The 23,879-nt window shown below is 44.8% G+C and overlaps 1 protein-coding gene across 1 annotated transcript; it reads right to left on the bottom strand.

Moving 5' to 3' along the window:
• Positions 1–3,420: 3,420 nt before the first annotated feature.
• LOC143030417 (methyltransferase-like protein 27) lies at positions 3,421–10,471 on the bottom strand. The gene is made up of 5 exons (XM_076193565.1): positions 10,408–10,471; positions 10,065–10,261; positions 9,330–9,526; positions 4,122–4,237; positions 3,421–3,602 (listed from the first exon to the last, which is right to left on the bottom strand). The coding sequence occupies exons 1-5, from the start codon at positions 10,469–10,471 to the stop codon at positions 3,421–3,423; spliced, it is 756 nt and encodes a 251-aa protein (XP_076049680.1).
• Positions 10,472–23,879: the final 13,408 nt, after the last annotated feature.

Raw genomic sequence — 23,879 nt, 5'->3', positions numbered from 1 at the left:
CAAACAAAAAATAAACAAATAGATAAAAAATAATAATAATAAAAAATAATAAATAAAATAAGATAAAATAAAAAACTGGGATGACAAGAGGGTCGCCGTAAACCAAATCGGTGGGCGAGACATCGAGACCGTTCTTTGGTAAGGTCCACAGGCCGAGTAGGGCCCACGGAAGTTGGCTGCACCACGAATCCTTAGTGCAACGGGACATCAGGGCGGTTTTCAGCGTTCTGTGCAGCCGTTCCACCAAACCTTTGGCTTCGGGGTTGTAACCGGTGGTGTAGTGGATGGTGGTGTCCAACAGCTGGCCCAGGGAAGTCCACAGTGGTAAGGTGAATGCGGTGTCATTATCTGATGTGATGTGGTCAGGTAAGCCAAATTTGGTGATCCATCCGAACACAAGGGCGGCAGCTCAAGAGGAGGTAGATGCATTAGCCATGGACATTGCTTCTGGCCAACGTGTTGAACGGTTGATTGCCTTGAACAGGTAGCGTTGTCCCTCGGAGATGAGTAGGGGACTAGGGAGTACACGATGTCCACATGGATGCGGGCGAAACGACGCTGCGGCTGGTGGAACGTCCCTGTGCCCGGCTCGGGGTGTCGATACGTCTTGGATTTCTGCCAGGCGATGCATACGCAAGCCCACTCTTTCGCATCTTTTGTGATGCCGTGCCACACAAACCTTTTCTTGAGAAGGCGGACTGTGGCGCGTCGTGAAAGCTGTGATGAGTCGTGGATGAGGTTGTAAACATGTCACATGGTGGTGGGTATTCAGGAGCGGGGGCGTCTAGTGATGTCGCAGAGGATAGTAGTGCCGTTGAGGCAGAGTGCGATGTCTTCCCATTTGAGTGTGGTGATGGAGGACCTGCAGGCTCTCAGGTCCGGATGCTTTCGTTGTTCTAAACCCACGTGCACTGAGGCTATAAGGAATCATGATAGGGCGCCGGTTTCGCTTGCCGGGAAGGTGGAGCAGGGTGCAGTTAAATTCTTCGAAGGCAGAGAGGTGACGACGCTGCCGCTGGGACCGTGCATCAGATTGACGCGTTAAGGCGTGAACCAGGGGCATGTGGTCCGCCTGAACCGTGAGATACGTGCCTTCGAGGAAATGACTGAAGTGATGGGCGGCTTGGTGGACTGCCAGCAGCTCTCGGTCGAATGTTTAATAATTCCTCTCCGCCCTCGACAGTTTCCTGCTGAAGAAGCTGATGGGTCAGGGGCGCCCTTGGACGAGTTCCTCCAGAACTACCCTGATGGCTTGTCTGGTAAAGGAGAGTCGATGAGGGCTGTGGCGGTCAGGGCGTCTTTGGGATTATTGAAAGTCTCCTTCTGAAGGGAGGCCACAGAAGATCCTTAGGTTCACTGGTGAATGCTACATAAAGTTGGGGCCGTGGTGATAGCTATCCCGGGGAGGAAATTATGGTAATAATTTGCCGTCCCCACAAATTGTTGCAGGGTTTTCGATGTAGTGGGAATGAGGAAATGCTTGATGGCAGGCATTTGCTCAGGAAGGGGAGAGACACCAATGGGTTAGAGATGGTGCCCCAGGAAGTCCATCTCCTTCGTGGTGAAGGAACACTTGTCAAAATGGACCACCAGGCCGTTGCGCTGAAACCTGCTCGAGCACTGTGGTGATATGTTGCAAGTGTTCTTCTTTGGAAGCGGAGATGATGAGTATGTTGTCCATGTAGCAGCTGCAGAACGGCAAATCACCTAATATGCTGCCTATCATCCTTTGGAACGTGGCCCTGGATTTTTTTGAGGCCGAAACAGCTATAGTTGAAGGTGAATGTTCTAAAGGATGTGTCACTGCGGTCTTGGTGATATCGTTAGGGTGCATTGGTACCTGGTACTCCCCTTCAGTAGGTCGAGCTTGGCAAAGAAAGAAAAGAAAAAAAAAAAAGAAAGAAAGAAAAAAAAAAAAAATCCCCGTCCAGAAATAATGTGACGTGAGTGATGTTAAGGAGTGGGTAGTGGTCGGGTTGTGGAACATGTTGAAGCGCCTGTAGTGTCCGTAGGGCCTTAGAGAGCTATTCTTCTTGGTTGTAAATTAAAGTATTGGAAGAGTAGCTAACGGCCTGGGGACACTAGAGCACCTTGTAGGTGTAAACCAGTCCTTCAATCTTGAAGAGGTAGTTGGGAACCACTTTCCTGGACACCTGCAGAGGCACAGATAGAAAATGGAATTAGAATTAAATTCATGTCAGAGAACGGGGAATTACACGGTATGTATCTGATTGGATTTTTTTCTTTCTTTACATTTCTTTAGAAGTGACAAACACTATTATATATCTCTAACCAGTTCTGGATCGTGAGAGACGACCAAGAATCTTCTTTGTCTCCAGGGTGACTTGAACTCTCTGTATTCGTGTTTGTTGGCATTTGTGTGACGGAGATGGCGGGATAGTGCTGTGCATTGCGCTTTAGTGATATCCTGGGATTTCTTTTGGCGGATGTTATGCATTTTATGCCCTGCACTTCGAGGTGATTATGTGTTTTACTTAACCCATTCAACTCCGATGACAAGATGTCTTGTCATTTGGTCAAATAAAACAAAAAATCATAAAACACCAAAATGTTTGATCAAACACCAGAAAAATATGACGTCAGTCCTCGCTTCGCTGCGAGCGAAGCGAGGACGGACGTCATATTTTTCTGGTGTTTGATCAAACATTTTGGTGTTTTATGATTTTTTGTTTTATTTGACCAAATGACAAGACATCTTGTCATCGGAGTTGAATGGGTTAAGACTCTGACCTTCGCATGAAGGTAGCCTTTGGGTGATGTGGATTCTCAGGGTTTTGTTTTGTGAGATGTGATGTTTGTGGAGTTGTGCTGTTTGCATTACGATCTAGTAGATCGATGTATTTCAGGACGAGTTTGAGTGGGGTGAGAGCTGATGAGGCTGAGATGATGAGAATCGTACCTTTGTCCACAAGCCACGCTGCTCGAGCGACTTGAAGTAAGGTTCCAAGTCCTCAAAGTCTCCGCCCTTGTCCAGATAGTGTTTCGTCATGACAATGCAGACGAAACCACCTGTGAACCATGTATAAGAGTTAGTTATCTCTATACATAGTGCCTGCATTCTCATTAGATCACAGCTTTTGAAGGTCAGTTCACAGTCCTCAGCATACAATCGTCTCATCATGAAACATCATTGTTGCTTCAACATTTCCCAGACGTCTCTCAATGAAACATTCTTAGACACCAAATGACTCGTTAAGAATAACGAACCATCGTAGACAAGCGAGAGCAGTTGACTGAAAGATGACAATCCATAGTGGCATGATGAAGAATGCAATCCAGCCTGAATAACCACAAAACCATAGGACAGATACTTAAAAAAAAAAAAAAAAAAAAAAAAAAAAAACACTGACTCATGGCTAAGCCCAAACAAAATCTGAAACTAGTTTTACTTTCTCACCATCAAATTTTCAGGCACGCAAGAAACATACTCATTGCCCCATGTCTCCTACAAAATAGACCTGTGGCAACGCACTGATTGAGTGACTTACCTGGTTTACATACACGTATGAAGTCCTCAACACCCTCAAGAGGAATGTGACCTTTAACCATGCCTCCGGACACTACCACTGCGTCATAGTAATCTGGGGGATGAAATGAGTGTGGTCAATATTTTCATTCGCAAGAGGGTCATGAAATGAAGTCACAAAACGAATGTTATCAGGGCAAGGTTGTTAGACTAAGAAGGAGATATGGTGGTCGGTCACACTGGTGGTTAACATATGCAACTCCGATGACAAGATGTCTTGTCATTTGGTCAAATAAAACAAAAAATCATAAAACACCAAAATGTTTGATCAAACACCAGAAAAATATGACGTCAGTCCTCGCTTCGCTCGCAGCGAAGCGAGGACTGACGTCATATTTTTCTGGTGTTTGATCAAACATTTTGGTGTTTTATGATTTTTTGTTTTATCTGACCAAATGACAAGACATCTTGTCATCGGAGTTTAATGGGTTAAGACTAGTTCTTGTTTGCATAACTCCACTGGATTGGTTTTTGTTGCCATGCATATTCTTTTTGGATCTGAGGATCAGTGACACGGACTAGTACTTTTTGATAGTCAGTTCTGGCCCCAAAAGACTTGTATCTGTCTACTCACTCGAAAGAAGAGTATTCTGCCCCACACCTACGTATTCACAGTAAGTGCATCTGTAGACTTGGGTCGCTTTCAGGAACTCCAGCATGGCTGGTGAAGGATCGAGCGCTTCCAGGTTTCTGGAAGAGTGGAAACATTGTCAAACTGAAAAAAGGGTGACTGACTGTAGGGTAAGCCCTGGCAGACAATGAGTAAGATTACGTCCTGAATAGGCAGTTCATGACCAATAACTTGAGATTAAATCAACTAGAGTGATTTGAAGAGGCGAAGGCCTCTTTCTATTTTTGCTGTGGATTTGTATATATATTGCTGTGGTATCTAGGGACTCAATATGTTTTCCCCTTTTCCTGGAAGTACAGAATGGCATTTCTTTTCAGAAATCTCTGCGTCAATTTACTCTAACGAGTTAGACAATATTTTGTCGCCTATTAAATATATCTAGGGTATTGGCTACATGTCATTGTGGCAAAGTAGCATGCAGCTGATACTTTAGGATCTATGTGGGGCGCCCCTACGGACCAGAGCCACACATAATTTTGTCTGTGATAGAGAAAATCTCTGTTCATAGAGAAATTATGACATTTTTATTATACTGCGACTGTCCCTCCGTCCCCCCACCCCTTGTTACTGTCCTGTACCATTTCTCTGAATATTCATGTCCTTTTTTCGCCTATCCTTTGGTGGGGGAAAAGAATGCTGCCACTAAGTCTTCCTACTTGAGTCGTATGAGGAAAAAAAAAAAAAAAAAAAAAACAGGACGGGGGATAGGACTAGGAATCCTGCTACCTGTAGCCCCAAAGGGCATATTCATAAAAGAAAAAGAGTACTGGTATAATAGTGTCTAGGAATTTTCCGTCCAGTACCCTAAGGTTTGGATATGGCACAGATGAGAGTAAAAGGGAAAAGATAGGCAGTATGTTTGTGAGAAGAAAGATGAATGTGTTGGCAGTGAGTAAAACTAAGTTGAGATGGATGGGCGAGTGTGAGTTTGGGAGTGTAGTTGGGAGGCACTCAGGAGTGAAGAGAGAACGAGGGAGAGAAGGGGTGGCTATACTAGTAAGTGAAGAGATAAGTAAGCGTGTAGTGGAGTGGAAGGAGGTGTCATCAAGGTTGATGTGGATGAAGGTGAAGCTGGGAAGGGAGATGTGGATTTTTGTAAGTGCGTATGGGCCTGATAGTGAGAAGAGTGTAGAGGAAAGGGAGTTTTTTTCCCATGGATTTAAATGAGTGCATAGAGTGATTAGGGAGAAATGTCAATGTAGTTGTATTGGAAGACCTTAATGCTAGGGTAGGAAATGGACCAATAGACGGAGTGATTGGGAAGCGTGGAGTTCCAGGAAAGAATCGTAGTGGAGAGTTGATGATGGAGATGTGACTCGAAAGAGAGTTGATGATAGCAATTACATTGTTTCGGAAGAATGTCAAACATAAGTACGCATGGGAGAGGGTGGTGGATGGTAGGGTGGTATATAAAAAGTTAATGGACTATATATTGGTAACCAGGAGTAGGAAGATTTTTGGATGCACATGTTCTAAGGGGAGAGAGTGGGGGAAATATCAGATCATTTTTGGTAGAAGGTAAATTTAGAGTGGAAGATAGGTGGAGAAAGAGAAAAAGGGCAGAAGGTAGGGAGGTATTTAGAGTGAACTGCTTAAATGAAAAAGAAAAGGAGGAATATAAGAAGCTGAGGGAGGAGTGGGAGGGAGTGAAGGATAGAGTAGAGCTAGGAGTGGAGGAGAAATGGGGATGGTTCAAGGAGGGAGTCATAAGGTATACAAAGATGGTGTATGGAACAAGGAGGATGGAAGGAAATAGAGTGAAGGGTAGTGAGTGGTGGGATGAGGAAGCAAAGAAGAGTAGAGAGGAGAAGAAGCAAGCTTTCAAAGATTTGTTACAAATTAGGACGAGGGAATCATATGAGAGGTACAAATTAAAGAGAAGAGAAGAGAAATAAAGCATAAGATAAAGGAGGCAAAGAAGAGAGCAGATGTGAAATGGGGAAAGTATTTGACAGAAAATTTTTAAAGTAATAAAAAGATGTTTTGGAAGGAAATTAAAAGAGGAAGAGGAGGCGAATCAAGTAAAGAAGAAAAGGTAAAAGGTGCAGATGGAGAGATGATAATGGAAGAGAAGGCAGTGAGAGGAAGGTGGGTAGAGTATTTTAGGGAGTTATTAAATGTGAAGAAGGATAAGGAGGGAAAGGTAGTTGCAGTGGGAAGCGCTAAGAAAATGAGAGTGATGAGTGAGGAAAATGGAGGAGAAATAAAGAAAGATGAAGTGAAGGCAGTTGTTAAGATGATGAGAGCAGGTAAGGCACCTGGGTTGGATGGATGCCATGCAGAATGTCTGAAAAAAGGAGGTACAGTGATGGTGGACTGGCTGGTGAGGTTATCTAATGTTTGTTTAAGAAAGGGTAGAGTACCAGAGGACTGGAGGAGTGCCTGTATAGTTCCGCTTTACAAGGGAAAGGGGGACAAGTGTGAGTGTAGTAGTTTCAGAGGGATCAGCTTGTTAAGTGTAGTTGGGAAGGCTTATGGGAGAGTCTTGATTGAGAGGATTAGGAGAGGAACAGAGGGAGTAATTGGTGAGGAAAAGTATGGATTTAGGAAAGGGTTGAATAGATCAGATTTTTGTGTTAAGACAGATATGTGAGAAAACTATAGGGAAAGGTAAGGATGTATTTTGGGCTTTTATGGATCTGGAAAAAGCTTATTACAGGGTAGACAGGAAGGCACTGTGGGAGGAATTGCAGATATATGGGATAGGAGGAAAGCTGTTTAGAGCATTCAAGAGTTTTTACGAGAGTAGTAGAGCTTGTGTTAGGATTAGAAATGGATAGAGTGAGTGGTTTGAGGTAAAGGTGGGACTTCGTCAGGGATGTGTTAAGTCGCCCTGGTTGTTCAATTTATACATGGATGGGGTGGTGCGAGAGGTGAATGCAAGGATGGTGGGTCAGGGATTGGAGATGGTTAAAGAAAATGGAGAAAAGTGGGAGATAAGTCATCTGTTGTTTGCTGACGACACTGCGCTTGTAGCAGGATCAGAGGAGGGATTGAATCAGTTAATGACAGAGTTTGGGAAGGTGTACGAAAGAAGAAAATTGAAAATAAATGTGGGTAAAAGTAAAGTGATGAGATGTACAAGGGGAGAGAGTGGCAGCAAACTGGAAGTGAGTATTAAGGGAGAGAGACTGGAGGAAGTGGATAGTTTTAGATACTTGGGTGCGAATGTGGCAGGAAAGGGAGGAGTAGGGGTGGAGGTAGAATGTAGATTGAGAGAAGCGAGTAAATGCCTTGGTGGATTGAAAAGTGTAATGAGAAATAGACATCTGGGAATGGATGCTAAGAGGAGGTTATATGAAGGAGTGATTGTGCCAACAGCACTGTACGGGGCAGAAACATGGAACATAAGGGAGGAAGAGAGGAGGAGTTTGAATGTGCTTGAGATGAGGTGCCTGAGAAGTATGATAGGGGTTACTAGGCTGGATAGAGTGAGAAATGAGGAGGTGAGGAGGAGAACAGGGGTGGAAAGGGAGATAGGGTTGATGAAAGAGTATTAGGATGGTTTGGACACATGGAAAGAATGAGTGAAGAAAGACTAGTAAAAGAGGTGTGGAAGGCAGAGGTGGAAGGAGTGAACATGAGGGGGCGACCTAGGATGAGATGGATGGATGGGGTAAAAGGGGCATTGGAAAAGAGGGGAATGTCTGTTGAAGAAGGACGGGAGAGGACAGAAGATAGGGGTGAATGGAGAATGGTTGTGTATGGATGATGCTGTGATGTATGAGGGGGAGTGGGTGGGGGATGGGGGTGAGGGAGTATGTATGAGAAATAAATTGACGCAGCCCGAAGGGATTTCTCCCCGTCTTCTCCTTTTCTGCATGAGGGGACGGAGAGGGGGGTCACCGATTTAATGAAGCGGCCTTGCTGTGGATGTGCTGTGTCTTGCGACACTGCTTCTGACCCAGGGCAGTGGACGGGATGCAAGGATGACCCATCATCCAGGAGGTGCCAAGATAAGAGGGAGGGAAGAGGGTAGAGGGGAGTGGAGTATGTAGGGAATGGAATGGGTGGGAGTGGTTTCTATGCCTTGTCTTTTGGCTACCTCCCGTGTAAAAAGGAAAAATCTTTGGTATATGTATGTATCAAACATATCTGCAAAATACTGAATGAAAAAATAGACTATTGATAAACATAGAGGTAGATTTTTACTACGTGGACAAGGAGGCGAAAAAATCGTAGAATGACTGTTGTGCTCTAGAATAGAATATACTGCTGGAATATGGTTCTGGTATGAAATGAAGGATACAAATAAGATCGAGGAAATTCAAAGGTCAGCCTTGCACCTAGAGGGTACAAATATTTATTTAAAGAACTGTACCTGTCATCACTAAAAGAGGAGAAACAAGTGAGTTGCTAAAGTTATCATTTGGAATAGATCAAAATGATAGATTTCTTGGTTCGGGGCGAGAGGCTTTGGCTGCTCGATGGTGGATAGTCAAGGACGTTACTCAGATTTCAGATGGCCTTCTTCAAACTCACGCAAATCACAATACATTGTGCTAAGAAAAGGGGCACCATACTAAAACCTTGCAATAGCTTAGAGGCTTGGAGAAAAAAATGACACTAGGAAAAAAAAAAAAAAAAAAAAAAAAAGGCTCCTCACATGACAACACAGTCCTAGTCGCAGGGTATGTCTAGAATTATGGGAACTGTAATCAGGATCTAGTCTCCCATCCCCGATCTAACTACTGTGTGTTCCCATTTCGTGGAGCTCCTTTAACCCATTCAACTCCGATGACAAGATGTCTTGTCATTTGGTCAAATAAAACAAAAAATCATAAAACACCAAAATGTTTGATCAAACACCAGAAAAATATGACGTCAATCCTCGCTTCGCTCGCAGCGAAGCGAGGACTGACGTCATATTTTTCTGGTGTTTGATCAAACATTTTGGTGTTTTATGATTTTTTGTTTTATTTGACCAAATGACAAGACATCTTGTCATCGGAGTTGAATGGGTTTAAAGTATATCTATTTGCTAAGAGCCCCCTCCCCTCGGATGCTTGGGGCTCTAGAGAGCTGCTTATAGTTTGGATAGAATCGGTTGACCCGATCTTATCTGGTTGGCAGAGTAAGGGAAACAGAGAAAGAGAGCGAAGTAAGAGGGAAGAGTCAGAGTGAGAGAAGGTAGAATGGGGTTGACCTTACCTGAACCCTCGACGTGCCAGCTCTAGTCCGACCCTACCCGTGCCGGCAGCCACGTCCAGCACCCTCGCCTCCTCTCTCCGTTCTTCTCCAATTACTTCGGCCACCTCCTCGGCCGCGTAGATGGGGCCTTTGTAGTTCGTCTCGAGATCCTGTCGACACGATGGACTAAGAAAGGAATCGAGAAAAGGTCCACCTGCCTGGATGGTTGTCTCGCCATTTCTGACAAAAATTTCACCTTATGTGCCTAGTAGAAAGTGTCTTTAGTTAACGACAAGTAAAAACATCGACTCGGAAAATGGCTCAGAGTGAAGTTCTGGTTGAGATAGGGATGTGTTATGTCACCACAGTTGTCATACATCTCAGTGGAGTGAAGATAGAAAAAATAAAAAATAAAGGTCAGGATTAGGCAAATATGAAAAATGGAGACCAATAAAAGTTGGTAGACAAGAAAGTAACTTGACCCGCTTAACCCATTCAACTCCGATGACAAGATGTCTTGTCATTTGGTCAAATAAAACAAAAAATCATAAAACACCAAAATGTTTGATCAAACACCAGAAAAATATGACGTCAGTCCTCGCTTCGCCGCGAGCGAAGCGAGGATTGACGTCATATTTTTCTGGTGTTTGATCAAACATTTTGGTGTTTTATGATTTTTTGTTTTATTTGACCAAATGACAAGACATCTTGTCATCGGAGTTGAATGGGTTAATGGGGACATTGTTCTTGACTCGCCTTGTCGTAGATGGGTGCCCAGTCGTCGTATCTACAAGCAGTGTCCTGGACGGTGCTGCCCGAGGTGATGTACTCCCAGACCTTCGTAAATGATCTGTCACCATCCTGGCTGTCCACTAGATCGGGAACACCCTTGGCCTCACCTGAGGACAAAGAAGAGGAGGGTCGGGTCGCCATCTGCGCGTCTGGTAATGTTTCTGTGGGAGAGTAAGCATAGAAAGTGGTATTCATCAAGTCACAAACAAGCTTCCCCCTTTCTTTCTCTTCAGACTTCTTTTTGATTCTCCATCCTTTAACCCATTCTAGTGCCGTATCTCCTCTTATCCATTCATTTGTTGCAAACGCCAGAGAATTTTCTTACATGGATCCAAAGTGTAGATGGCTCTTTTGTTGTAGTTGAGTATCATCGAACAAGCGAAACATTGCTCAGGAAGGCTTCCACCCATCATTTAGGTAGCCAAAGTCGTTTGACGTCTACCACAACCAAATCCACTCAGACAGCGATGGTACTCAAGGGTAACTTTACAAATGTAAATATGGGGGCGCCAGATTATTGTGTTCAGGTAAAGGGACTGGTTGTGGGCAGCGACGGAGAGAATACATATTCAGTCTCAGTGGAGGGCACCTTAACCCACTCAACTCCGATGACAAGATGTCTTGTCATTTGGTCAAATAAAACAAAAAATCATAATAAAACAACAAAATGTTTGATGATCAAACAGCACCAGAAAAATATGACGTCATCAGTCCTCCTCGCTTCGCTCGCGAGCGAAGCGAGGAGGACTGATGACGTCATATTTTTCTGGTGCTGTTTGATCATCAAACATTTTGTTGTTTTATTATGATTTTTTGTTTTATTTGACCAAATGACAAGACATCTTGTCATCGGAGTTGAATGGGTTAACTGAAAAAAACCCACCGGCTGTTTGCTAGAATGAATGTGTAGCGTGGGCTCAAGGCGCCGACTTTATCTGGGTTACTACTATGAAATGCTGAGAAGGACTGTTAAGAATCTATAATTTGAAGAAAATAGATAAAAAAGGAAATAAAGAAATAAAGAAATGAATAAAAAATAAAAAACAAAGAAATAAAGAAAAAATAATAAGTAAATAGATGAATGAATAAATGTAAATATATAAAAGAAAACATTAATATAAACATATATTAATGAATAGAGATCAACAAATAAATGCAATATCTAAACGGAAATTCCTGTAATGTAGAAAATCCCATTCACCGAAACCACTTCCTGATGTTCTAGAATATTCCAGAAAGGAGTTTTCTTTCCCAAGTCTGGAGCTTTCCCGATATTTCGTGATTACCAATAGGGGGAACGGTAGGTATATATGCACACCGTGCCCCGGTTCGATCCTAAAGCGGCCCCCCATACACGATCAATTATATTGCGCAATTTCATTGTCAATACTCTGAATTGTGTATGGGCCGTTTTATGGCTTAAGGTGACTGCCGCCTCCCCGAGTTACCCGTCCACAAAGGTCATGTTGTTGTTGTTGTTGATGTTGTTGTTGTTGTTGTTGTTGTTGTTGTTGTTGTTGTTGTTGTTGTTGTTGTTGTTGTTGTTGTTGTTGTTGTTGTTGTTGTTGTTGTTGTTGTTGTTGTTGTTGTTGTTGTTGACTAACTACCGGGACACAGCCGATGACTCTTGGTCGATAGACACCATGGTCAGACTCCCAGATCTTACGCTCCACTCCTGCTCCCATTAAACTACGATGTTCTCGAGAACATCGTAGTTTAATGGGAGCAGGAGTGGAGCGTAAGATCTGGGAGTCTGACCATGGTGTCTATCGACCAAGAGTCATCGGCTGTGTCCCGGTAGTTAGTCAACAACAACAACAACAACAACAACAACAAAACAACCCATGTTGATTGATTGAGCTCTAGCTTCAGAATCGGGGGTGGAATGTCTACAGTCGTACGATCCCGTGGGTGACCAGGAGAGAGTTGCAGCAAAGGGTTACAAGGAGTCACTGTAACCTGTTTTACCTACCTGAAATTTTACAGATATCACTGTTTTGCCCGCCGCGGACAACTCTCAACCGTCACCAACGAAAACCTATGATATTCGTACTGGGAAGCTTTGCCGCCTGACAAGTGGCAAATACTGATAAGCGTTCGACCATCACCAGACTGGAGGCCAGGCGGCACTTACATTAGTCGACAGATCAAAATGTGCTTTCTTCGTGCCAGAGGACTTACTCTTACTCCGCTGGTCTTCGGGCCACTTGGTGATCCATAACCGCTTTCGAAGCGTCTCGCCATGTCTTTCTGTCCTGTGCCACCTCCTCCTTCCATTCTCTTGGTTCTATTCTACATATCTGCACATCTTCTTCAACGCATCTCCTCCTCCAGTCTTTTCTAGGTCGACCAAGTGGTCGTCTTCCACGCACTCCACTATTGAGGACAGTTATCCTAAATTTGCCCCTTGATTTTTTTTATATAGATAATTTTGTAGAGTACGTCAAGGATGACAGATGCAGACATTATTGCTTCCTGCACCGAGAGTAAATTACATGAAACAACACAACTTGGCGGAGATCAATCAGAAGACAATATCTAAACTACCCGTTGCAGTAACGTTCTTTAAAATATGCACACATTCCCATAGAGAAGACTAGAAAAAGAAAGTCATTATAATAAAATCTCATAATTGGAAGCCGACTGCTTCACCAATTTAGAATGAAGCGGCTGTTGCAGATGACATTTGGATCTATTACGTGACCAAAGGAAAGAAAAGAAGATCCATCAACAGATAATGAGATCTTATCACTCGAGCACACATACAAAGGTACAAGGGGTCTCTATCAACACCAACCCGATTAGTGCAGTGATCTCTCTCTCTCTCTCTCTCTCTCTCTCTCTCTCTCTCTCTCTCTCTCTCTCTCTCTCTCTCTCTCTCTCTCTCTCACTCTCTCTAAAAGGATTACAAAGGAGGAGCATGCCGACAGGAGACCTTTTGGTCCATAACTAGGTCGGATGCGGAAAAAATGATAATAATGATATATAAAAGAAAAATAAATAAAATTATAATAACATAGATAATAACAAATAGAATAAATAAATGCATAGGTGTAGTTAAATAATAAACAAACAGGTAAATAGTAAATAATAATAGATTGACAGATAGCTAATAATGAATAAAAATCAAGCTAATAACAATAAAAAAAAAATAACAAAAGCCCGCCAGACTCCTACAGTCCTACGCTCAGCCCCTAAGGCTTCTTTAACCCATTCAACTCCGATGACAAGATGTCTTGTCATTTGGTCAAATAAAACAAAAAATCATAAAACACCAAAATGTTTGATCAAACACCAGAAAAATATGACGTCAATCCTCGCTTCGCTGCGAGCGAAGCGAGGATTGACGTCATATTTTTCTGGTGTTTGATCAAACATTTTGGTGTTTTATGATTTTTTGTTTTATTTGACCAAATGAGAAGACATCTTGTCATCGGAGTTGAATGGGTTAAGAAGACCTGCGGAGGAATGTGTGTGTGTGTATTCACCTTGGTCTTTTGGATCACGTGTTGGACTCGTGATTGACAGCTATTTCCCTCCCGGAAGAGAGCTCAGAGCTCGTATGACCGATCTATGGGTAATGCTATGACCTCACACGCACACACACACACACAACTCCGCGCCCACGAGAGTTGGAGTAACGACTCGAAGCGCAGCAATACTGAAATCATTTCAGCCCTGGGCAGGATTCGAACCAGGTACCGCCGTCACCCCCGTGCTGACAGTCTGAGACTCTACCAACCGCGCCACCGTGTGTGTGTGTGTGTGTGTGTGTGTGTGTGTGTGTGTGTGTGTGTGTGTGTGTGTGTGTGTGTGTGTGTGTGTGAAATGCAACGGAAAGATCAGGACTAACTTGAGAACTGGATTTAATGCCGAGGAGTAGTTACACAAGACTTGAACTGTGAGGTTGGGGGGAACAGAGGTACTTTAACCAACATCAATTCCACCGAGACAGCCTGCATCTTGGGAGCCTCCCCTTTAACTTCAGGCAGGCGATTTCATTCGGAAGAGAGAGTGGAAGAGCGCTACCCCCCCCCACACACACACCGAGAGATAAAGTACTTTCTCGATCCTGCCTCGACACAACCCCTTGTTGCGTTTTAGTCGCTCGTTGTAACAAAGCGACACGACTCTACTCTACAGCGAAGGGCTGGTCGAGATCGCTGTCCCTGACAGCCCCTTTGGTCTTCGCGGGGTTTACCCCTTAGTTGATACAAATCGTCTGGCGGGTCAACTCCCTCCCCTGCCCTGCCGCGACGAGCCTCGAGCACCTTGTTCCGGCCAACTTCAGCTGGCGACGACGACGACGACGACGACCTCGTTCGGCTCAGAGGAACCCTCGAACTTGGATGCGTCGCCTCGCAAGCCCACGTGACCGGCTTTGATCCCGGCGGCCATCTGCCCTGGCTGTCCAATCACGTAGGGCACAGGTGGGTAGGGTGGGAGTTCAACGGGAGTGAAGCACTCCCTTCCAGGGAGTCGGCCTCCCGCCGCCCTATTTGGCCTCTTCATTTCAACCTGGCGAAAAAGGGTCCATGGCAGCTCCCTCACCCCTCGGTCCATCACCATCCCCCCCGCCCTAACCCTGTCAACTCCACCTGCATATCTAGAAAACGACAGCCGATCAGCGGGAAGTCAGACGACGACCTTCACGTGTCCGTGAAAACATGCAGGGGGCAAGATGAATCTCAATTAATTGTTCTTTCTTCGCGGTGGCGTTTACTGAGATTCCTATACATCTCCCCCAACAAGCCCCATCCTCCGACCTCACCTCAAAGTCTGGGGATATCTGGTACAGCGTAAAGGCCACAGTCGAGTCCCCCTTGGGTTAGGCGTCCCACCTCAGAACCGCAGACACGTACCTTTGCTCACGGCGTCTGGTCTTCCTTTGACGATACCTTGAACCGCACGCCAGGGCGGACCCAAGGACACCGCGCAGAATCCCCCCCCCCCCCAGACTCGTGGTAATCGACCGCACGAGCTGACAAACACATCTTTTCTTATCTCAGATAAGAAAAATTACATATTCGAGAGACTGTACTAACCTTGATTATGTTGTATTCAAGTCCACTTCCATGTACTTCTGATGTGAAGTTTTGAATGTTATTATAGGGATTAGTAGTAATGAAAACCCTTCTTTTCTCCGAATAATTTTTCACTTTCCAGTCTAAACTCTTGTCTCTGGAATACCATCCCACAGGCCCTGCCTCTTGCACTACGTACAAAATTCATAGTTCTTGCATGCAACTCCAAAAACTGCATTTCTTTAAACTAAGAAGCAGGTCACGAGCTCAGGCTCATACCAGACTGAAATGTATATCTCTATATAATGTCAACGTATTGATAATTTTAGTTCTCTCAGGCACCCGATAAAATTCAGTGTAGATGTTAAACAGTAGCTAAGAAGCCTGGATTTTCTCTCGCCTGCTTCCACCAGTCCAGTTCGACCACAACAACGGAAATGGCCCCTCATATTGCGAATATACTTTTACAAACATGGTCTTTGGCATAAAAATATCGGCAGACTTAAGCATCTTATTAATGTCCTACTAAAGCTTCATAATCCAATATAATGTATTCGGTAATTCCTATTACAATACCTCAAAGTTACTGAGAATTCACTTGAAATCAATTTACTGAGAGAAGATGGATGGAAGTCTAGGAAAAATTAAGACGGCGTGACTATTTTTTCATTCGGTCAGAACGTAATTTACCAATAACGTCCAAATGTAGGATATGATAAGATATTATATAAAGATGTTTATCTAATAATCTAAAACATTAAAGAAATCAACAAAATATATTACAAATTATAGAATTAATAATGTACGTACAACGAATTCCTTGTTACACTACCTAATATTTATATAGGACTATTTGAGGTATGTTATGATGCACTGTTATGTATCAAAATGGAAATGTGGAAGTAATTTGTTAACTGCCAAGGTAGTTTATATAATCAGGTGACCATTGTCCTTTTGAAATGTTAAAACTGGGGAATTGTTTGAATTACTTCCTTCTATTGTAAAAGCGGATGACTTGCCACAAAGCTCGCACAGCAATATAGACGCCACCTGATATGTCATGTCCATGTTCCCACACTTCACCCCTCTCCTCTGTATAGAAGATATGTGTTTTCTCTTGTCTTTGTATTCCGCTTGAAGAGGATCACAGCAAGCGATCGAAATATACGGAAATAGTTATTTCCTTTCTTTTCTTATACCCAATCAACAGTGGGTTTTAGTGTATCTATTAAGGTGTTACGACATTACTGGGTTATTGGCTGCATGTTATTGTGGCAAAGTAGCATGCAGTTGATACTTTAGGGTCAATATGGGGCGCCCCTACGGACCAGAGCCACAAATCATTTTGTCTATGACAGAGGAAAACTCTGCTCATAGAGAAATTATGTCACTTTTATACTACGACTGTCCCTCCGTTATGCTGTCCCCCAACCCCTTGTTGCTGTCCTGTACCATTTCTCTGAGTATTCTTTTTCTCTTTTCGCCGACCCTGTTGTGGGGGAAGAGAATGCTACCACCAAATTTTCCCACTTGAGTCGTAAAAGGCGACAAAAAAGGGACGGGGGATGGGATTAGGAGTCCTATTACCTGTAGCCCCGAAAGGGGACATTCCTAAAAAAGAAAGTAAAGGCATAAGAGGGTCTGGGAGTTTTCCAACCAGTACCCTAAGGTTTGGGTCTTTTAATGTGCGTGGATGTGGTACAGATGAGAGTAAGAGGGAAGAGATTGGCAGTATGTTTGTGAGAAGAAAGATGGATGTGCTGGCTTTGAGTAAAAGTAAAATGAAAGGGAGGGGCAACTGTGAGTTTGGGAGTGTAGCTGGGAGGTACTCAGGAGTGAAGAGGGGACGAGGGAGAGAAGGGGTGGCTATACTAGTAAGTGAAGAGATAAGTAAGCGGGTAGTGGAGTGGAAGGAGGTTTCATCAAGGTTGATGTGGATGAAGGTGAAGCTGGGAAGGGAGATGTGGGTTTTTGTAAGTGCGTATGGACCTGGTAGTGAGAAGAGCGTAGAGATAAGGGAGGCTTTTTGGGTAGATATAAATGAGTGTATAGAGGGATTAGGGAGAAATGTCAATGTAGTTGTATTGGGAGACCTTAATGCTAGAGTAGGAAATGAGCCAATAGACGGTGTGATTGGGAAGTATGGAGTTCCAGGTAAAAATCGTAGTGGAGAAATGATGATGGAGATGTGTCTTGAAAGAGAGTTGATGATAGCTAATACAGTATTTAAGAAGAAAGTCAAGAATAAGTACACATGGGAGACAGTGGTGGATGGAGGGATGGCAGATAGAGCGTTATTGGACTATATAGTGGTGACCAGGAGTATGGTAGGAAGAGTTAAGGATGTACATGTTCTAAGTGGAGAGAGCGGGGGAATATCAGATCAATTTCTGGTGGAAGGTAAAATGAGAGTGGAGAACAGGTGGAGAAAGAGGAAAAGGACAGAAGGTAGGGAGGTACTTAGAGTGAACTGCTTAAATGAGGAAAAAAAGGAGAGTGAGTTTAAGAAGAAACTGAAAGAGGAGTGGGAGGGAGTAAAGGATAGAATAGAACTAGGAGTAGAGGAGTAATGGGGATGGTTCAAGGAGGGAGTCATAAGGTGTACAAAGATGGTGTGTGGAACAAGGAGGGCGGGAGAAAAAAGAAGGAAGGGTAGTGAGTGGTGGGATGAGGAAGCAAAGAAATGTGTAGAAGAAAAGAAGCAGGCATTCATAGATTGGCTGCAAATTAGGACGAGGGAATCGTATGAGAGGTACAAAGTAAAGAGAAAGGAAGCTAAGCATAAGATAAAGGAAGCAAAGAGGAGAGCAGATGTGAAATGGGGTAAGAGTATGACAGAAAATTTTGAAAGCAATAAAAAGATGTTTTGGAAGGAAATTAAAAAAGAAAAAGGAGGCGAATCAAGTAGAGAGGAAAAGGTAAAAGGTGCAGATGGAGAGATGATAATGGAAGAGAAGGCAGTGAGAGGAAGGTGGGCAGAGTATTTTAGGGAGTTGCTAAATGTGAAGGAGGATAGGGAGGGAAAGGCAGTTGCAGTGGGAAGTGCTAAGAAAATGACTGTGATGAGTGAGGAAAATGGAGGAGAAATAAGGAAGGATGAAGTGAAAGCAGCTGTTAAGATGATGAGAGCAGGTAAGGCACCTGGTCTGGATGGATGCCATGCAGAATGTCTGAAGAAAGGAGGTACAGTGATGGTGGACTGGCTGGTGAGGTTGTTTAATGTTTGTTTGAGAGAGGGTAGAGTGCCGGAGGACTGGAGGAGTGCCTGTATAGTTCCGCTTTACAAGGGAAAGGGGGACAAGTGTGAGTGTAGTAGTTTCAGAGGGATCAGCTTGTTGAGTGTAGTTGGGAAGGCGTATGGGAGGATCTTGATTGAGAGGATTAGGAGAGGAACAGAGGGAGTAATTGGTGAGGAACAGTGTGGGTTTAGGACAGGTAGGGGTTGTGTAGATCAGATCTTTGTGGTAAGACAGATATGTGAGAAAGCTATAGCAAAAAGGTAAGGATATTTTTTGGGCTTTTATGGATCTGGAAAAGGCTTATGACAGGGTAGATAGGAAGGCACTGTGGGAGGTACTGCAGATATATGGGATAGGAGAAAAGCTGTTAAGAGCAGTCAAGAGTTTTTACGAGAGTAGTAGAGCTTGTGTTAGGATTAGAAATGGAGAGAGTGAATGGTTTGAGGTAAAGGTGGGACTTCGTCAGGGATTTGTTATGTCACCCTGGCTGTTCAATCTTTACATGGATGGGGTGGTGCGAGAGGTGAATGCAAGGGTAGTGGGTCAGGGGTTGGAGATGATTGAAGAAAATGGAGAAAAGTGGGAGGTGAGCCAGTTGTTGTTTTCTGATGACACTGCACTTGTAGCAGGATCAGAGAAGGGATTGAGGAAGTTAGTGACAGAGTTTGAGAAGGTGTGTGAAAGAAGGAAGCTGAAGATAAATGTGGGTAAAAGTAAGGTGATGAGATGTACAAGGGGAGAGAGTGACAGCAGGCTGGAGGTGAGCATTAAGGGTGAAAGACTGGAGGAAGTGGATAGTTTTAGGTATTTGGGCGTGAATGTGGCAGGAAAGGGAGAGGCGGGGGTGGAGGTAGAATGTAGATTGAGAGAAGCGAGTAAATGCCTTGGTGGATTGAAAAGTGTAATGAGAAATAGACATCTGGGAATGGATGCTAAGAGGAGGTTATATGAAGGAGTGATTGTACCAACAGCATTGTACGGGGCAGAAACATGGAACATGAGAGAGGAAGAGAGAAGGAGTTTGAATGTGTTTGAGATGAAATGTCTGAGAAGTATGATGGGGGTTACTAGGCTGGATAGAGTGAGAAATGAGGAGGTGAGGAGGAGAACAGGGGTGGAAAGGGAACTAGGAGATAGGGTTGATGAAAGGGTATTAGGATGGTTTGGACACATGGAAAGAATGAGTGAAGAAAGATTAGTAAAAGAAGTGTGGAAGGCAGAGGTGGAAGGAGTGAGTATGAGGGGGCGTCCTAGGATGAGATGGATGGATGGGGTGAAAGGGGCATTACAAAAGAGAGGAATGTCTGTGGAGGAAGGACGGGAGAGGACAGAAGATAGGGGTGAATGGAAAGGGGTTGTGTATAGATGATGCTGTGATGCATGAGGGGGAGTGGGTGGGGGGTGTTGAGGTATGTGTGAGAAGAAAATTGACGCAGCCCGAAGGGATTTCTCCCCGTCTTCTCCTTTTCTGCATGAGGGGACGGAGAGGGGGGGGGTCGCCGAATATATGAAGCGGCCTTGCTGTGGATGTGCTGTGTCTTGTGACACTGCTTCTGACCCAGGGCAGTGGACAGGATGCAGGGATGACCCGTCATCCAGGAGGTGCCAAGATATGAGGGAGGGAGGAGGGTGGAGGGAGGAGGGTAGTGGGAGGAGGGTGGAGGGGAGTGGAATATATAGGAAATGGAACGTGTGGGAGTGGTTTCTATGCCTTTTTCTTTGTGGCTACCCCCCCATGTAGGAGGAAAAAGCCTTTGGTATATGTACGTATATATATATATATATATATATATATATATATATACATATATAATATATATATATACATATATATATACACACACACACACACACATATATATATATATATGTATATATATATATATATATATATATATATATATATATATATATATATATATATTATAATCTTAAAAACAATGAAGGGCCCACCGTGATAGTGCGGAGAGCATTGTTTTGCAGAACCACGACCTTGTTCCACGAATTGAGGTGGAGGTAGATGTGAACTTTAGCAGCTTAATCCACTACCGAACGTACCAATCGAATATAGTACATCCGGTGGACCTTGTGCCCGGCACCCAGCCAGGGCCTCGTCATGGCTGTGTGGAGATTTGATCTCGTATTCGTGGCTTCACGGAAGTACCTGACCTCCGGAGTAAGGAGAGCGTGAAGTCGATCCAGATGAGCAACCAGTTGAGAACGTCGCCTTGAAAAGTAAGAGGGGAGCGTTGTTTTCTCGTCTTCAGACTCATTGCTCTGATCTTGAGCGTCGAGATCTTCAGTTCAAACCGTTCGCATTGTTGGGAGAGGAAATTGAGTGTCCGCTGAGCCCTATGAAGTTAGCTATCCTGGAAGTCGAAAGCAGACTTCTGTCCTGGGTTGCAGACTACCTCAAGGACAAGATGGCGAGAATGCTCTTCCAGGGACATATATCTTCATCCACAGGATAGAAAATGGGACCCTACGTGTGTGTGTGTGTGTGTGTGTGTGTGTGTGTGTGTGTGTGTGTGTGTGTGTGTGTGTGTGTGTGTGTGTATTCTTAGTCCATCCTCTTTAAAGTGCTGGTGGGGAACTTGGCTCCCCTCGAACTCGGGGGAAGACGTTTGCCTCTTCTGCTATGAGGATGATCTCGCGCTGATGGTCACTGGAAGTGGCTGCCTCATTCATAGGGCTCAGCAGGAACTCAATCTCCAATCCCAGAAATACAAACGGCTTGAACTGAAGATCTCGACGCCCAAGGCCAGAGCAATAATTTTGAGGACACGGGTACAACGCCCCCTCTTACTCTTAAAGGCGACATACTCCTGGGTGCTCATCTTTCAAAAGTTGGGCATCTGGATCGACGCCAGGCTCTCCTTTGCTCCGAAAGTCAGGTGCTTCCATGAAGCCACGAAGACGAGATCAAATCTCCCCAGAGTCACGACGATGCCCCGGTTGGGTGCTGGGCATAAGATCCTCCGGACTCACTATATTCAATCGGTATTTTCGGCAGTGGACTAAGCCGCTGTGGCTCTCATCTACCTTAAATCGAAGGACAAATTCGAGGTCCTCCAAAACCAGGCTGTCTGCACCATCACTACAACCCATGTGGAGAATCTTAGGAAGCGGGAGTTACCTCCCTTCGTCTACATTTGTAGAGACTTTCTTCCTGTCTTCTCATCCGACTTCTGACTAAATTAAAGGGGAGTGAAGTCAAGGCCTCCCTGGACGTCGAGGGCGACCTTACCGGTCACTTCTAGAAAGCCCATGTGGCGAGTGCAATCCGCGCCTGCAAACTACGGGAATTGGTTTGACATTTAGCTCTGGGCAGACCTCATTCAGACTATACCCAGCCTCCATCTCCCGTGGTAATCTCCCTGTGCCAGCTTCCAAATCACCAGTAGGAAGGCTGAGTGCGACGCGGTACTGTTGCGGCCTATGATACTCGAGTCCATAAGATCCATTACCCCCGCCTCCCCTAGCGAGATCATCTCACTACAGCGACGACCCTCTGGACCCCCCCCCCCAACTTCCCTTAGGAGGGTGTTGCGCGACTTTTGTAACTGTTGGACAGGGGGCAGTTGTGATCCACACAGACTCAAGGAGTGCTATTATGTCATCTAGTCAAGGGAGGCAACGGATGACGTCCACTTAACGACGCCAATCCATCCCTCGGAGAACCTCTTGCACCAACAAGAGAGGTCTGCAATGTTTCACTGAATCCCCAGTCACATTGGAAAGCCAAAGACTACTATTGCAGATGATATTGCCGATCCAGCGATGAGGTACAGCAGGATTACACTGCCCCTTGCACCCACGATCACATAGATCAAGGTCGTCGCCACCAAGAAGGCCAGATTGATGGCCAGGGTCGACCATATCAGCCTTATTACAACTTCGTCCTTAGTACTATCTCGTCAATAGGTACGAGACCATCCACCTGCCTCCTGGTAGAAGGCCGAATCTATCGTCCACAAGATCCGCCTTGGATATCGTTGTGGGCGGCATGTGTTACACGCGGGGACAGACAATCACAAACGTTGCAAACTCTGGGGTCGCGGTACATCAGCACCTCCACCACTACCTGTAAGTGTGTAGAGCCACTGCTATTATTCGTCTAGGTCTCAGTCTACCACTCACCTCGGGAGGAGTGGCGCAGCACCTCACTGTCTACCTTTCCGAGGTAACACTTAACTTCCTGAAGGCACACCCTCTCCATGGCGACGCCTAACGTCGATTGGGTGCCCTCCCTTCCTAATCTCTCCACTTCTAACAGTGTCATCACGTGGACACCACTTGATTTCATGTATGAACTGTCCCAGACCACCGCAAGGTTGAAGCCCGGTTAGGTGCCAGTCGTGACCCCTCCCCCATTGGGAAAAAAAATGTTGCCCATGCCTTCTGCAATATGATTGTGTGCATGGGTTTCGGTCAAGCTCATTAACTAATTTTATGGTAGAAACTTGATTTGAACTTTGTGTGTAATGAACGAGAAAAGAAAACATACATACATACATATACCAAAGGCTTTTCCCCCCTGCACGGGGGATAGCCAAAAAGAAAAGGCATATAAACCACTCCCACCCATTCCATTTCCTATATATTCCACTCTCCTCCACCCTCCTCACTCCCTCTTATCTTGGTACTTCCTGGATGACGGGTCATCCCTGCATCCTATCCACTGCTCTGTGACAGAAGCAGTGTCGCAAGACACAGCACATCCACAGCAAGGCCGCTTCATATATTCGGCGACCCCCCTCTCCGTCCCCCCATGCAGAAAAGGAAAAGACGGGGAGAAATCCCCTCGGGCTGCGTCATCTTTTTTCTCATACATACTTCCTCACCCCCCCATCCCCTACCCACTCCCCCTCATGCATCACAGCATCATCTATACACAACCCCTCTCCATTCACCCCTATCTTCTGTCCTCTCCCGTCCTTCCTCCACAGACATTCCTCTCTTTTGTAGAGTCCCTTTCACCCCATCCATCCATCTCATCCAAGGACGCCCCCTCATATTCACTCCTTCCACCTCTGCCTTCCACACTTCTTTTACTAATCTTTCTTCACTCATTCTTCCCATGTGTCCAAACCATCCTAATACCCTTTCATCAACCCTATCTCCCAGTTCCTTTTCCACCCCTGTTCTCCTCCTCACCTCCTCATTTCTCACTCTATTCAGCCTAGTAACCCCTATCATACTTCTCAGACATTTCATCTCAAACACATTCAAACTCCTTCTCTCTTCCTCTCTCATGTTCCATGTTTCTGCCCCGTACAAAGCTGCTGGCACAATCACTCCTCCATATAACCTCCTCTTAGCATCCATTCCCAGATGTCTATTTCTCATTACACTTTTCAATCCACCAAGGCATTTACTCGCTTCTCTCAATCTACATTCTACCTCCACCCCCACTCCTCCCTTTCCTGCCACATCCGCACCCTATTATCTAGAACTATCCACTTCCTCCAGTCTTTCACCCTTAATACTCACCTCCAGCCTGCTGTCACCCCTTG

Source organism: Oratosquilla oratoria, chromosome 12 (genome assembly GCF_046742065.1).
Source record: "Oratosquilla oratoria isolate Oo_2021 chromosome 12, ASM4674206v1, whole genome shotgun sequence".
Classification (NCBI taxonomy): Eukaryota; Metazoa; Arthropoda; class Malacostraca; order Stomatopoda; family Squillidae; genus Oratosquilla; species Oratosquilla oratoria.
The sequence above is the reverse complement of the archived record's forward strand: the minus strand, read 5'-3'. Positions and strand labels throughout refer to the sequence as shown.